The sequence below is a fragment of the Ranitomeya imitator genome, chromosome 2, assembly GCF_032444005.1.
Source record: "Ranitomeya imitator isolate aRanImi1 chromosome 2, aRanImi1.pri, whole genome shotgun sequence".
Taxonomy (NCBI): domain Eukaryota; kingdom Metazoa; phylum Chordata; class Amphibia; order Anura; family Dendrobatidae; genus Ranitomeya; species Ranitomeya imitator.
The window spans coordinates 560,909,897-560,926,108 of record NC_091283.1 but is presented as its reverse complement, the minus strand read 5'-3'; the positions used below and the strand labels follow the sequence as shown (position 1 = coordinate 560,926,108).

General features: G+C 45.9%; 1 protein-coding gene across 1 annotated transcript in view; it reads left to right on the top strand.

Moving 5' to 3' along the window:
* The window catches only part of SRP68 (signal recognition particle 68), a 72,381-nt gene that overhangs the window by 14,954 nt on the left and 41,215 nt on the right, over positions 1 to 16,212 (top strand). Inside the window, exons 5-8 of the mRNA XM_069752062.1 lie at positions 2,286 to 2,368; positions 7,820 to 7,929; positions 8,024 to 8,106; positions 10,906 to 11,046. Of these exons, the coding sequence (XP_069608163.1) occupies positions 2,286 to 2,368; positions 7,820 to 7,929; positions 8,024 to 8,106; positions 10,906 to 11,046 (417 nt within the window). The remainder of the gene's footprint in view (positions 1 to 2,285; positions 2,369 to 7,819; positions 7,930 to 8,023; positions 8,107 to 10,905; positions 11,047 to 16,212) is intronic.

The window sequence follows — 16,212 nt, the reverse complement described above, 5'->3', positions numbered from 1 at the left end:
ATAAAGTTTTCACTTGAAAACTGTTTGATTTCATTTTGTAATAAGCTGATAATGCTTATAACTTCACAAATGACCATTTTTTTTGTTCAAAATTAAATCAAAAAGGTTGAAAACTCTGCTGTGCACATTTTGAGTGTTTATTTTTTTTAAAAAGATACTGTTTTCATAGGCAGTTTGTTCCAAAACATTGCCATTATACTAGAATAGTAGATGACTGGAAAATAACAATGACTGCAATTCAGATAGGTAATTTAGAGAAAATATGAGGAAATATTATTTGCATAATAATTTGGAACACAGTGTATTATTGTTTGAATTTTGAGAGATTATTATTGTGAGAGGAGTCTAAAGGTACCGTCACATTAAGCGACGCTGCAGCGATCTAGACAACGATCCCGATCGCTGCAGCGTCGCTGTGTGGTCGCTGGAGAGCTGTCACACAGACAGCTCTCCAGCGACCAACTATGCTGGTCCCCTGGTAACCAGGGTAAACATCGGGTTACTAAGCGCAGGGCCGCGCTTAGTAACCCCATGTTTACCCTGGTTACCAGCGTAAACGTAAAAAAACAAACACTACATACTTACATTCCGGTGTCTGTCCTCCGGCGCTGTGCTTTCCTGCACTGTCAGCGCCGGCCAGCCGTAAAGCAGAGCGGTGACGTCACCGCTGTGCTTTACGGCTGGCCGGCGCTCACAGCCAGTGCAGAGAAGCACAGTGCCGGGGGACAGACACCGGAATTTAAGTATGTAGTGTTTGGTTTTTTTTACGTTTACGCTGGTAACCAGGGTAAACATCGGGTTACTAAGCGCGGCCCTGCGCTTAGTAACCCGATGTTTACCCTGGTTACCAGTGAAGACATCGCTGAATCGGCGTCACACACGCCGATTCAGTGATGTCAGCGGGTGATCCAGCGACGAAATAAAGTTCTGGCCTTTCTGCTCCGACCAACGATGGCACAGCAGGATCCAGATTGCTGCTGCCTGTCAAACTGAACGATATCGCTAGCCAGGACACTGCAACGTCACGGATCGCTAGCGATATCGTTCAGTGTGACGGTACCTTAAGACTTATCTACCCTTTTCAGAGAGAAGTTTAGGCAAATTGATTGAAAACTGGTCAGTCTATGGAGTGGATTGATTAGTTCTAGGAGACCTTGACCCATTGCTTCAGCTGCAAATATCTGAATATTTCACCAATTCAAGGATTGTTTTTAAAGACAATATCTGCAAAAAGAATTACCACTGAAGCGCATAGGAGATTATACATTTTGGAAAATCCCTTACACCTCTCACTAATGTGAAGTTGGACCTTAGAGGATTTTTGATCAAAGTTCAGGTTAATCCAGAGACTAGATAATCGGAGATCAGTTTACTGGAAAATTTATCTCTGCCCCAGATGAAGAATGTTTGGCTGGTGGAATAAGGGAGAGTGAACAATGGCTTGGTGGAATCGTCTTGAAAGGAGTCTTTTGGAAGAGGAGGGGAGCAAATGTGGATTTCTAGAAAGACCCATAATTGCCTATCACACATGGCATGTAAAAGGGACAATTGAGATTTAAATAATAATAGTATTTTCGTATGTTTCCTGTGCATAAACATAGCTTCTGTTTCATCCAAGTGATTATGCCAGAATTGCGCAAAGATTTTGAAGCTTTTACCCTTTTTTGCAAGTTTCACCTATTTCTGGTAAAATGGACATAGCTGAGGTGGGACGGGGTGTGACACCTTAGCTCTTCTACTTAGTGATGAGCTGTGGCGTCCCTTACGCCATAAACTTTACTCCAGTCCCTGCCTGGAGTAAGATTTATGACAAAAGGCACACCACTTTTCAGATTCGCACTCCTCTTAATGAATAATGAGCTTATTACTCCAAAATGCCCCCTCATCAAGAATGGTATTATTCAAATCGGTCTTGATGAATTGGGACCAAAGTGTTCTGTGCAATCTGGTTTCTTGCAAACATCCTTTTCTGCAAGATCTTTAAAATTTGAGAAGGGATGGTGACTCTTTAACCTGTTAGGACTAAGATTTGTAGGTGTCACTTTGGCATACCCATCAAGTAAGGAAACAGGTATTTCATATGTTCTGACATGGTACAATTTGAATGAGAATTTGTTTTCCTGGCATCTTCAATTCTCAAGGTGACCCCAGGACAGCTCTGTCATGATCCATATGCACTTTTCAGGCCCAAAGCATATAAATGGGTCCCAGCATGATGGAAAATAGGAAACATTTTGTTAATGATAAAACTTTGGATGTCTGAGGTTTCTTTTCTTCCTTTGCAGGCCTACAGTGCATATCTTAATGGCATGCTGCAGTTTGAGTTGCAACGATGGCAAGAGGCCATGAAAGCCTTCAATAAGTGCAAGTGAGTGCCGTTGGGATCTGTCTGAATAGCATCTTTCTGGTAACGCTAATATATCTTATCTTATTTTCCAGGTCACCACCTGACAGCACCATGGAGGACGTCCTTCTTATTCGCAGTGGGACAGGAAACACGAGAGTTTAAAAGGACCCTCCCCCTTCCACCCTTCAGTGTTTTTCCTGTCCCACTGTGGATAGGAACGACGAGAGATCGCTGTCCCTACAGAGCGTGCGGATCGGGGGGGCTCAGCCTCTTCCTTCCCACGGGCCGAATCTCTGTATCGCCGACACCCAATTAAGCGGGTCCCTCAGCGACGCCAGTGCAGCGCTGCTCCTGGCGAGGAGGTCGCTTCCCCCTGGGGGGGGGCTCTCGACCTCGGATGACTACCCCAAGCATACCTGCGCATGGTCTCTGCAGGGTGATCCCTTCGCAGATAGTCCGGCAAGGAGAGGCAGGTTCGGCAGAATGCTGGAGAGAACGCTGGACTCCATGTGTTCCTCGGCGGTAAATGGGCTTTGAACTTCCGGTTCACCGCTGCCGCATCACTTCCGGGTCAGGGCGGCAGCAAGGGGGCGGTCTTCCTCTTCGCTCCTGTTGGAGGACTGGGACACAAGCAAAAGGATTTAAGGTAAGTGGCTAGATAGCGCTAGGCACCGCAGCTGTAATGGACCCAGGTGCTATACCGGCTGTCAGCGTAGAAGCCCCGGGGAAACAGGATTCCCTGACGCATGTGAGTCCCGCTTAGAGGTGCGCTCCTTATAGGCCCATTAAAGGTACTAGTAGTGGTCCCTTTGTCTGTTCCAGGGGCGTCCTTCATCTGGGGATAAGAAGACGGGCAGAACTAAGAGATGTCCAATATGTGCTACAAAACTTGTTGCCTCATGGCAGAAGCCTCTGTGCGAGTCCTGCACCGCTCGTATTGTAGGAGAGGAACAGGCCTCTCTATTAACAAGCATGAGAGCTATGGTTAGAGAAGAAGTGCAGGCTTCTATATCTAACATATCCGCCTCCCAGCCGATCCAGCCTGAGTTCCAGGATCCTCCCAGGTCTAGGAAGAGGCAGAGAGAGTCAGATTCATCGTCTGAGGACAGTCCATCAGAATCTGATATAGAGGAAGAGGAGGAAGTATGTAGAGACCCTCCTCAGAAGGGGAAAAAGTATCTATTCTCTTCCAATGATATTGATGAACTGCTGGGTGCGGTCAGGCAAACTATGCAGGTTGAAGAACCTTCTACCTCTCTCTCCGTACAAGATGAGATGTTTGGGGGGCTGCGTTCGCAGACTTCAAAAGTCTTTCCAGTTAATGCCCACATTCGGTGAGTCCGAGTTCAGTCTCGGCTTTTGCTCAGAGATTGCAGCTACTGACCCCTTCTTAACCTCTTCCCGCAGCTCAATGATTTTGGAAGAGTGGGAGGAGGCAGAGAAGAGGATATCGATCCCGAGAGACTTTAGACTCCGTCTTCCCTTTAACCATGAGGAGGTCAAAGACTGGGAAGATATACCAAAAATTGACATCCCACTAGCGAAAGTGTCCAAGAGAACTGCCATTCCGTTCGAGGACTCCTCGAATTTAAAGGAGCCCATGGACAGAAAGGCAGATGGCCTCCTTAAGAAAGCTTGGGAAAGTTCGGCCGCTGTGATCCGCACAAATATTGCGGCGACTTCTGTGGCGAGAGCCATGCATCTGTGGGTTGACGATTTAAAGGATCAATTGTCAGCCAAGACTTCTAGGGAAACTATCATCAATGCCGTCCCTTTACTTAAACTAGCCACAGGTTTCCTTGCAGATGCTACGGCAGAATTAGTCAGGTTCACAGCCAGGGGGCAATCACTATCTAATGCAGCCCGTAGGGCCATTTGGTTAAAAAGCTGGTCGGGGGATGTTCCTTCTAAGAACAAACTATGTTCCATTCCCTTTTCAGGTGGCCATGTTTTTGGGCCTGTATTAGATGACATTCTGGAGAAAGCTTCTGATGAAAAGAAGGGGTTTCCAGAAGAGAAAAAGAAAAAATTCCAGCCCTTTCGTAGACCCTATTACAGTCAGAGATCAGACTATAGGGGTAAAGGTAAACAGGGGAGATGGAGTTATCAGTAAGGGGGAGAAAATAGGAACCGAAATAGAGATCCAGGTCCCTCAAACCCCAGGTCTGCGTTCCGAAGGAAATGACGCCACCAGGATAGGGGGTCGGTTGTTGAATTACCTGGAGGAGTGGAAAAAAATTACCTCAAATCCTTGGGTCCTTCAGGTTATATCTCAGGGGTACAGGATAGAGTTTGTATCTCGTCCCCCAGAGAGATTTTTCATTTCCAACGCCCGTCTCTCTTCAGTCTCACCAATGTGGTCAGACATTCAGGATCTCCTCCGGATGGAGGCAATAACTCCCGTACCTCCTCACCAAATGGGAACAGGTCACTACTCGGGTCTTTTCTCTATAATAAAACCGTCAGGAGAATCCTGAACCATCATAAATCTCAGGCCGCTAAACAGATGGTTGTCGTACAAGAAATTCAAGATGGAGTCCATTCGCTCCACAATTCCCCTATTAGGGAAGGACGTGGTAATGTGCACTTTGGATCTAAAAAGTGCGTATTACCACGTTCCAATTTCTTCACAACATCAAAAGTACCTAAGATTCGCGATAGAGAAAGAGGGTTCAGTCCTCCACTATCAATTCCGTTGCCTTCCATTTGGACTGGCATCGGCTCCGAGAGTTTTCACAAAACTCATCATAGAGATCGTGTCTTACCTAAGGAAGCGAGACATCATTATAGTACAATATCTAGACGATTTCCTGTTAGTTGCAGACTCAGAGTCCCAACTCAGGATCGACTCTCGATTGGTGATCTCCACACTGCAGAATCTAGGTTGGGTGTTGAACTGGAAGAAATCACACTTAACCCCAAGATCAAGGAGACAGTTTCTGGGTGTAATACTAGACTCAAACATCAGGAAGTCTTTTCTTCCAGACAGAAGACGGTCAGACCTGATAGAGAAGGTTCGACAGTTTGCAAGAACTTGGGTGACGATAAGAGATGCAATGAAGATCCTAGGCCTAATGACAGCCTGTATCCCATGCGTCAGCTGGAGCCAATTCCATTCCTGTCAACTACAAAAAGCGGTTCTAACAACATGGGACAGAAGACAGTCTTCGTTGGACAGACAGTTTGTCCTATCCTATCGAGTCAAGAAATCCCTGCGATGGTGGACGGTGTCAGAGAACCTTCAGGTGGGGGTCCCATGGATCCAGACCCCGGCCGTCACGGTAACAACGGACGCGAGTCAACAAGGTTGGGGCGGCCAGGTTCTCGGAAGATACTACCAGGGACAATGGAATTCGGAAGAGAGCAACAATTCCTCAAACCACAGAGAGCTACAGGTGGTTTGGAAGGTTCAGTGTTCAGCCCGGACCCTATTAAGGAACAGACATCTAAAGATCCTATCGGACAACACGACGGCGGTAGCTTTCCTTCGCCATCAAGGGGGCCCGAGACATCCGAAGCTACAACATCTGGCGGATCAGATCTTCGAATGGGCAGAAAGATCGGTACTTTCAATTTCAGCAGTCCACTTAGAAGGCTCAAGGAACCAGGTTGCGGATTTCCTGAGCAGAGAAAAGCTATCACCCATAGAGTGGGAACTGAACAGCAGAATTTTCGATACCCTATGTCAGCGCTGGGGAACCCCGACCGTGGATCTTTTCGCAACCAGAAAGAACGCAAAAATAAGAACCTTCTTCTCACTAAATCCTCAGGAGAATCCAGCAGGGGTAGATGCCCTTTCTCAGTCATGGAGCTCGGGTCTGCTATACGCCTTTCCCCCTCTGGCATTAGTACCAAGGGTACTCAGAAAAATTTGCGAGGACAGAGCTCAGGTGATCCTGGTGGTCCCTTTCTGGGCCGGAAGGAGCTGGTTCCCCCTTCTAAAGAAGCTGGCAGTGGACAGTCCTTACCATCTTCCAGTCAGGGGGGACTTACTTTCTCAGGGTCCGATCTTCCATCAGAACCCAGAGAAGCTACGGTTAACAGCTTGGATCCTGAATGGCAGATCCTGAGGGCAAGAGGCCTTTCAGAAGGAGTGATTTCTATTCTACAAGCAAGTAGGAAACCAGTGACCTCAGCAATATACCTTAGAACCTGGAAGAAATTCTGCAGTTTTTGTGGAGACACAACAGTCGATGCTGATCATCCTAACATACCCAGGATTCTTGATTTCTTACAACAGGGATTCAAGAAGGGGCTCAAACCGAGTACTTTGAGGGTTCAAATTGCAGCCCTCAGTGTATTTTATGACTCTTCCCTTGCCGCCCACCCTTGGATCGCTCGGTTCTCTAGAGCAGTCTCGAGGCTCAAACCTCTAATCAGGAAGTCTGTCCCTCCCTGGGACCTTAATTTAGTCCTTAATGTATTATGCGAAGAGCCCTTTGATATAGAGAAGGATATAAATATCGCTAATCTTTCCCTAAAAGCAGTATTTTTAGTGGCCATTACATCAGCCAAAGGATTGGGGGAACTTCAGGCCCTATCCATCCAGAACCCTTATCTGCAGATATTTGATGATAGGTTGGTTTTGAGGCTTGACCCAGGGTTTCTTCCCAAAGTAGCCTCAGTATCAAATATTAACCAAGAGGTCGTTCTTCCGTCTTTTTGCCAGTTTCCTAAAAATCAAAAAGAAGCTTTCTTCCATAACTTAGATGTTAGGGAGACGGTGTTGAAATACTTGGATATGACTAGGGCCTGGAGACAGGATAGTAATCTCTTCATCCTGTACGGGGGTCCTAATAGGGGTAAAAAGGCATCAAAATCCACTATTGCCAGGTGGATTAGATCCACTATTACCATGGCCTATCAGGCGTGGGGAAAAGTTCCTCCTGATAGCCTTAAAGCTCATTCATCCAGTGCTATGGCCGCATCTTGGGCTGAAAAAGGGGGGGCCTCAATAGATCAGATTTGTAAAGCGGCATCTTGGTCTAACATTAGCACCTTTTCAAAACACTACAAATTAGATGTAGTCTCTTCTCAGTTAGCTTTTGGCAGGAAGGTGCTTCAAGCGGTAGTCCCACCCTAGAACCAGGAAGTCTCCTTTGGTACTTCTCCATGGTGCTGTCAGGTGGTGACCTGGAAAACGGTAATTAATCTTACCGATAATTGTATTTCCAGGAATCCATCCTGACAGCACGGATAGTTCCCTCCCTAATACAAATACGTGTTATACTTATGTGAAGTAACATTGGTGTTAATCTTGTTATGTTCAAAATACATTTTCTGTTTGCATCCATCCAGATGTGTTACTTTGGAAAATCACTGATGGGTGGAAGGGGGAGGGTCCTTTTAAACTCTCATGTTTCCTGTCCCACTGCGAATAAGAAGGACGTCCTCCATGGTGCTGTCAGGATGGATTCCTGGAAATACAATTATCGGTAAGATTAATTACCGTTTTTTGTGTATTCTTCACAGAACCATCTATGAGAAATTGGCCAGTGCTTTCACAGAGGAGCAGTCTGTGCTGTACAACCAAAGAGTAGATGAGATATCGCCAAACATCCGCTATTGTGCCTACAACATCGGTAAGTGGTGAGGTTTCCTACATGTCACACATAGGGTGGGATGTGAGAGTTATGAAATCTTTTATGACTAACATGATGATCTTAAATGTATTAGGGGATAAGACAGCTATGAATGAGTTAATGCAAATGAGGCTCCGTGGTGGAGGTGCGGAAGGGCTGCTGGCAGAAAAGCTGGAGGTATGTCTTTTTTTTTAATCTCCCTAATAAAGGAAATATTTTATGCATTTTCTTTCATAACACTTTGTTAGAAGGTTTTTATGCTTTTATTAAAGGGGTTTCCAGGACTTGTATATTACCGTATATACTCGAGTATAAGCCGACCCGAGTATAAGCCGACCCCCTAATTTTGCCACAAAAACCTGGGAAAACTTATTGACTCGAGGATAAGCCTAGGGTAGGAAATTCAGCTACCGGTAAATTTCAAAAATAAGAATAGATACCAATAAAATATAATGCTCTGCACCGTTCATTATTGCCCCATAGATGTGCCATAGAAAGCTGTGCCCCATATAGATTGCTCTGCACCGTTCATTATGGCCCCATAGATGTGCCATAGAAAGCTGTGCCCCATATAGATTGCTCTGCACCGTTCATTATTGCCCCATAGATGTGCCATAGAAAGCTGTGCCCCATATAGATTGCTCTGCACCGTTCATTATGGCCCCATAGATGTGCCATAGAAAGCTGTGCCCCATATAGATTGCTCTGCACCGTTCATTATGGCCCTATAGATGCTCCATATAAAGCTGTCCCCCACATATAATGCTCTGCACCGTTCATTATGGCCCCATAGATGTGCCATAGAAAGCTGTGCCCCATATAGATTGCTCTGCACCGTTCATTATGGCCCCATAGATGTGCCATAGAAAGCTGTGCCCCATATAGATTGCTCTGCACCGTTCATTATTGCCCCATAGATGTGCCATAGAAAGCTGTGCCCCATATATATTGCTCTGCACCGTTCATTATGGCCCCATAGATGTGCCATAGAAAGCTGTGCCCCATATAGATTGCTCTGCACCGTTCATTATGGCCCTATAGATGTGCCATAGAAAGCTGTCCCCCACATATAATGCTCTGCACCGTTCATTATGGCCCCATAGATGCTCCATATAAAGCTGTGCCCCATATAGATTGCTCTGCACCGTTCATTATTGCCCCATAGATGTGCCATAGAAAGTTGTGCCCCATATAGATTGCTCTGCACCGTTCATTATTGCCCCATAGATGTGCCATAGAAAGCTGTGCCCCATATAGATTGCTCTGCACCGTTCATTATTGCCCCATAGATGTGCCATAGAAAGCTGTGCCATTGCTGCTGCTGCAGTAAAAAAAACAAACCAACATACTCGCCTCTCTTGCTTGCAGCTCCTCAGTGTCCCGTCTCGGCGTCTCCCCGCACTGACTGATCAGGCAGAGGGTGGCGCGCACACTAGTACGTCATCGCGCCCTCTGACCTGAACAGTCAGAGCCAGAGGACGGGTGGAACGTGGACAGGTGAATATGTAATACTTACCTGCTCCTGGCGTCCCTGGCTCCTTCTCCCGGACAGCTGGTCTCCGGGTGCCGCAGCCTCTTCCTCTATCAGCGGTCACCGTTACCGCTCATTAGAGAAATGAATATGCGGCTCCACCCCTATGGGAGTGGAGTCCATATTCATTACTTTAATGAGCGGTCCCACGTGACCGCTGAACAGGGGAAGAGCTGCGGCACCCGAAGACCGTGGGACTGCAGGGACAGCGCCAGGAGCCCCGGAAGCAGGTGAGTATGCCTCAGACCTCTCTCCCCCTCACCCGCCGAACCTGCCGCCGACCGTGACTCGAGTATAAGCCGAGAGGGGCACTTTCAGCCCAAAAATTTGGGCTGAAAATCTCGGCTTATACTCGAGTATATACGGTAATTACTTATCCTTAGGATGCAGCATACTTATGAGTGCAGTAATCGCCAAAATCATTGTCATTCAGTAGGCTTGAGATGGTGTAATTGCTGGAGATGTTTAGTCAAAGAACTGTTAAGTCCCCATACACAGTAGACCAAGGTGAACCTAAAACACAGAACAACTGATTTGGCCAACACTCGAGATAACTGCTAGCCAAACCATCGATCGGCCGACAGCCATCTAATGTGTTTGGAGGGGCTTTACTCATGTTAGAGAAGGTGGGAACTATGAAGGAGGTGACACAATGAAGTTGGGTCTTAACATGAGAGTTGATTAGATTCCCTAGACCTTGCTGTATTTGGGTATTGTACATTGATCAAGACTGCAGCTGTAGAAGGTTAGCAAGGACTGTATCTTGTGGCACAGGATAAAAGGGAGGTTATGTAAGATTGGAAAACCACATTGTATCCTAAAGGTTGTAGTGTCATACATTTGATGTCTGCAGAGTAGATTATCTGGAATTGGAAGGAATGATCCACCTTTTCAAAGGTAATGGATAGGTAAAGAAGGATTAGCAGGTTGTTCTCCAACCAGAAGGTCATCAGCATGTGTTGTGGTGAAGGTTGGTTGCTCTTGAAGCCAGCCTGCATAAGACTGAGGGTACGAGAGGTGATTTCCCTGCTGTTACTACATTGTCCTACTCCGACATGTATTAGGTAATAGGTAAATGTCAGGATGTGTAGAGAGTTGAGACTAGGCATTTGTCACGTCACTCTTCTGCAATGCTCTTCTAATTTGTGTTGTCCACATAGACAACTGAAAAATTGAAAATCACAAACCATTGGATGCAATGTCACATATGACAGTAATTATGTGTGAGGAATTGCATGTCCAACCAAGGAAATCCCTGCAACAGAAAGCACTTTGTGTTTAAACTTTGACCATTCGAATATTTAGCAGTGGCATAGAGCAATGAATGACTTACCGTGTGCCCTGATGACTGGCTGAGTGTCCAGTTTGTCTGTCAAAATGGAAAATAACGCTACACATGACTGAGTGATCCTGTATTGATGTCTCTTCATACTATTGTTTTACAGGCGCTTATCTCACAGACAAGGGCCAAACAAGCTGCTACCATGAGTGAGGTGGAATGGCGAGGGCGGACTATTCCTGTGAAAATTGATAAAGTGAGAATTTTCCTCCTTGGACTGGCAGACACAGAATCTGCAATTTCACAGGTAAGGATAACAAATGACACTAGAAAAATGGCAAAAGACTTTTTTTTGTTACTCGCCGTAAAATTTATTTCTGGGATCCTTCATTGGGGGACACAAGTAGCTATGGGTTTATGCTACTGTCACTGGGAAGTTAACACTAGGCAACAAAGAGAGTTGGCTTGTCATCAACAAGGTACAACCACCGCCATCAGTTAGTGAAAAAGCAATAGGAGAAGCAACAACAAATAACTATATACAAGCCCAACATAGTCACAAACCAGGGTTGCTGTGTCCCGAAAGGAAAACTCCTCCAAGAAAGAGATTTTATGGTGAGTACCAAAGGCCTTCTTTCTTTATAGCTTCTTTGGGGGTCACGGATAGCCATGGGGCAACCTAAAGCAGTCCAAAGTTAGGGAACAGAATAAACGTACCCAAATCAGGTCTGGCAATGGACAACCGCCTCTTGCAGCTTCTTTCTACCTAGACCAGCATCAGACGAGGCATAGGTATGCACCCTGTAGAATATTGCAAATGTATGAAGAGATGACCAGGATGCATCCTTGCAGATTTGGGTTGCAGGGGACTGATGGCGAACAGTCCATGAAGCCACCTAATGGGTGGAATGAGCCCCTTACTCCTGGAGTGGGATGGTCTATCCTTAACTTGATAAGCCTCCAATATAGCTGAGCGAATCCAGTGAGAGATAGTTGACTTGGAGGCAGGGAGACCCTCGGGAATGACAAAGAATTCATCCTACTGTCTGAAGGATACTGTCCTTAAGTAGAGATGTAAGGCTCTGACTGGCTCCAGCTTGGGGAGAGACCTTTCCAGGAGATGGACAGGAGACTGACAGAAGGAAGGACAATATCCTCGTTTATATGGAATGGGGGAGACAACCTTGGGAAGGAATGAAGGAACTGATTGTTGGGCCACCTTGTCCAGGAGGAGGACGAGGAAAGGAGTGTGGCAAGAGAGAGCTGCTAATTCTGAGACCAGTCTGATGGAAGTTATCACAACCTTCCCGGAGAGAGGAGGACACAATGTCCTGCATTGGTTCGAATTGCCTGAGTCAATTAAAAGATAAGCTCAGTATAAGCACCTCCAGAGAGGATCTACTAGCTTCCTTGCCTCTTCTGCAGGAGCCACAGAATTCCTGGCAGATGCATCGGCGTAGTCAGTGAACCTGGCTGGGAGATCTTCAGTTCTGTCAAACTCCTTTAGGCAATTGTGGGAACGAGATGTGGTTTCCAAAGTTAAATAAAATATTTAAGAAGGAAGAGCACTCACCGTCCGTGCAAAAAGTCCTTCTTTATTGTGGCTTCACATAAAAATAGCAGAACATGGCAGGGAGAAACTGTGGAAAGAGACGACGGCCGTTTCGCGCACCTGCGCTTCTGCGATCAGACCCGTAGAAGCGCAGGAGCAGTTTCTCCCTGCCATGTTCTGCTATTTTTATGTGAAGCCACAATAAAGAATGGACTTTTTGCACGGACGGTGAGTGCTCTTCCTTCTTAAATATTTTATTCAAGTCTTGTACACACTGTTTTCTGAGTGAGCACCCATAATCCGGCGTGGCTAAAGAACGCATCTCCAGCATATGGGAGGTGGGATTAGTGTATTGAGCTGATTGTGCGTGCCACTTTTTTCTGTGCTATTTTGGTTTCCAAAGTTAAGCTTTGTTCCATTCCTTTTCGGGGAGAATACATGTTTGGCCCGGCGCTAGATGATTTACTAGAAAAGGCCTCGGATAACAAGAAATCTTGGCCTGAACTGGAAAAACTCCAAGAAGGAAATCCTTTCATCCACCACAGAAACAGCCCCTTCAATACAGAGGGAAGGAAAAATCGGAACGATGGAGTTACCTCAAGGGGGACAAGGCAGAAACCTCTTTATCAGAACCAGTGACCAGATAAACAATGATGCCAGAACGGTAGTGGGCTGGATGTTGTGATTCTTCCCCCATTGGCAGACTATTTGTTCAAATCTGTGGATCCTGAAATCTATCAGAGTAAGAATAGCATTTTCCTCCTGACCCCTACAACTAACTCGCCTTTCTTCCCAGGAACAACGAAACGCCATGATGTCTGGTCTCCAGGATTTGCTATGTTTGGGAGTAATCTCTCCAGTTCCAGAGATATAGAGGCATACCTGGCTGTTTCTTGTAAGAAAACCAAGTGCAGTTTACAGAATAATCATAAACCTAAAGCCTCTGAACCAATACATCACCTACAGAAGTTTCAAGATGGAGTCCATAAAAATCTACCGTCTCCCTGATAGGGGAAAACTTCGTCATAGCAACCATCAACTTACAAGACACTTGTTATCATGTTCCAATCCTTCAAGCCTACCGCAAATTCTTAAGATTCATGGTTACCCAAGGAAGGCACATATTAAACTTCTAGTTCAATGTTCTGCCTTTCGGGCTATCTGCCCCTCGAGTGTTTATAAAGATCATGGCGGAGGTAGTAGCATTCTTCAAGAAGCAAGACATCTGCATTGTTCCTTATCTAGATGATTTCCTGCTCGTAACCCCTTCTGTACTTCTGCTCAGGGAACACCTGCAGAGAACTGTTCAGATTCTGACATCCCTAGGGTGGCTGGTGAATCCTCAGAAATCCGACTTGGCGCATCCACCAAGAAAGCCTTCCTAGGTATCCTGTTGGACTCTTGAGATCCAAAATGGCCTTCCTACTGAGCCAGAGGATGGTGTCCTTAAGATTAGAGATGTCAGTCATGGGATGCATGAGGTTATTCATTCAGGCAGTGGCCTGGTCCCAAGCCCATGCCAGAGTTCCGCAAACCTACATCCTTTCAAGGTGGGACAGATCCATGAAATCTTTGAGCAAGAAAATCCCTATGCCTGATGGAGTAAAGTCCTCTTTCCCCTGGTGACTCAGTGCAAGGAATATAGAGAAAGGAGTCTCCTGGATTTAGAATCCTCTGACAATTAACAGCGGGTGCCAGTAAAAATCGACCAACTTTAGGGATCTTAAAGCAGTAGAGGAAGCCCTCAGGTCAGAAACGTCCATAGTACAGGGCACCCATGTAAAGGTTTTTTCCAGCAACATGAATACAGTAGCTTATCTCCACCATCAGGAGAGCACGAAGTACAAAAATCTAAAGTCCGTCTCAACAATAATTTTGGGCAGAGGAACATCTCTTTCAGCTCTCCACTTTAAAGGATCCACCAATGTCTAAGCCATCTTTCTGAGCAGGAAAGATGTACATCTAGGCAAATGGAGTCTAGATATAGGGACTTTCCAAATGATAACCAAAAGATGGGGCCGTCCAGAAGTAGACCTATTTGTAGGTAGATAGGCACATTCCAGTCTTGCCAAGGACATTACAGAAGATAAGGACCAAGACTTAGCACCTCTCTGGCCAAAGATAAACTGGTTCAGGTCTTTGAAAAACCTAAAAGGTACCTTCACACTGAGCAATTTTCCAATGAGAACGACAGCGATCCGTGACGTTGCTGCGTCCTGGTTAGCGATCTCGTTGTGTTTGACACGCAGCAGCAATCAGGATCCTGCTGTGACATCGCTGGTCGTCGCTGAAAGTCCGGAACTTTATTTGGTCGTCAGGTCGGCGTGATTCGTCATGTTTGACAGCAAAAGCAACGATGCCTGCAATGGTTTTCAATGGAGCGAACAACCAGTGAGAACGATAAGTACGTCACTGGATCACTCCTGCATCGCTCAGCTGTTGCCGGTGTTTGACGTCTCCTAGTGACCTAAACAGCGACGATGCAGTGATCGGCTCGTTGTCTATATCGCTGCAGCGTCGCTAAATGTGACGGTACCTAAAGTTAGAAGGTCCTCTGATTCTCCCACCAGTCAGCAACTTTCTTCACCATCTACCATCCAGACCCCGGGAACCTATGTCTGGCTGCTTGACTTCTGAGTTTGCGATCCTAAAAGTTAGGGGCCTCTCAGATAGTCATACATACCTTTCAGAAAAGAAGGAAACTAATAAATACCATTTATGCCAAGATATGAAAGACCTTTTCTCCTTCGCCACATTGGGGGACACAGGACCATGGGTGTTATGCTGCTGTCACTAGGAGGCTGACACTAAGCTGAGACAAAAAAAGGTTAGCTCCTCCCCTGCAGTATACACCCTCATGCTGGCTTCCAGAGACCCAGTTCAAGCTTAGTGTCCATAGGAGGCACACTGGATTTAATTTTTTCCCTTTTTCTATCGGACGAAGGGGCGACGGAACCTTTCAAGGCTCCGATCTCCCCGAACCAACAACAGGTGAGCACGGGAGTTCTCCTCTCTGTACCCTATCCTGCGACGTGGGAAGCCACTGCCTGAGCTGATTTTTGGGGGCGACGGGCCTTTTCTAGGGACCGATCTCCCCCACCCCCCTTACAGACGAGCACATGGAGGTCCTCCACGTATCCTCTTCTGCAGCCAGGTCTTTTTTTGCCGGACATCTGCCCTGCCCACCAGGTTTTTTTCCTCGGCTGATCACAACCCCTACATTACATAAAATGGTCTTGCATAAATCTGCTTTTCTACTTTTTCAGACTACATGATGGTTTTCTAGCACTTAGCTGCATGTTTGCTGCCCATGTGCAATCACAGTAATCAATGAAGAGCGGATCCTCGGTTTGTTTACTAACTTGATCATAGCCCCATAGTAGAATAACATAAAATAAAGCAAACCATATGATTCAAATAGAAGCACTTTCAGGTCCGCAGCATAATCCATTAACTGTGGAATGTGGCCACTCTTGCATGTTCACATTTATGAAAACCTTCCTGTCTGCTCTGAACAATTCATTACGTAGAAGTGCACACATTAAGGAAAAGTATAAAACCACTTCAGTACCTTTTTAATTCCATTTTTTTTCTCTTAGATGGATTATATTTTTTTTTTTATAGCTAAGAGCATTAATGTGTACCTTACATATGACACTCCTGTCTATAAATTCACATATGAATGTTTACGGTCCTGCACAATGAGATTGTACAGGAGTAGAAGCGTGAGTAGTAATACGTGCCTACACAGTATATCACAAGTTCTAGGTTTCTGGTTTTTGCATTATATTTCCTAGCTTTTTTCAATCTCTTAGAGCTACATTTACATAGCTTGATTCTGTGAGGTATGCAGCGATTGCAGGGCGCCGAAGGGTTGCCATAGCACTGTGGTGTCCTGATGAAGGCCCCGTTCGCCACTAT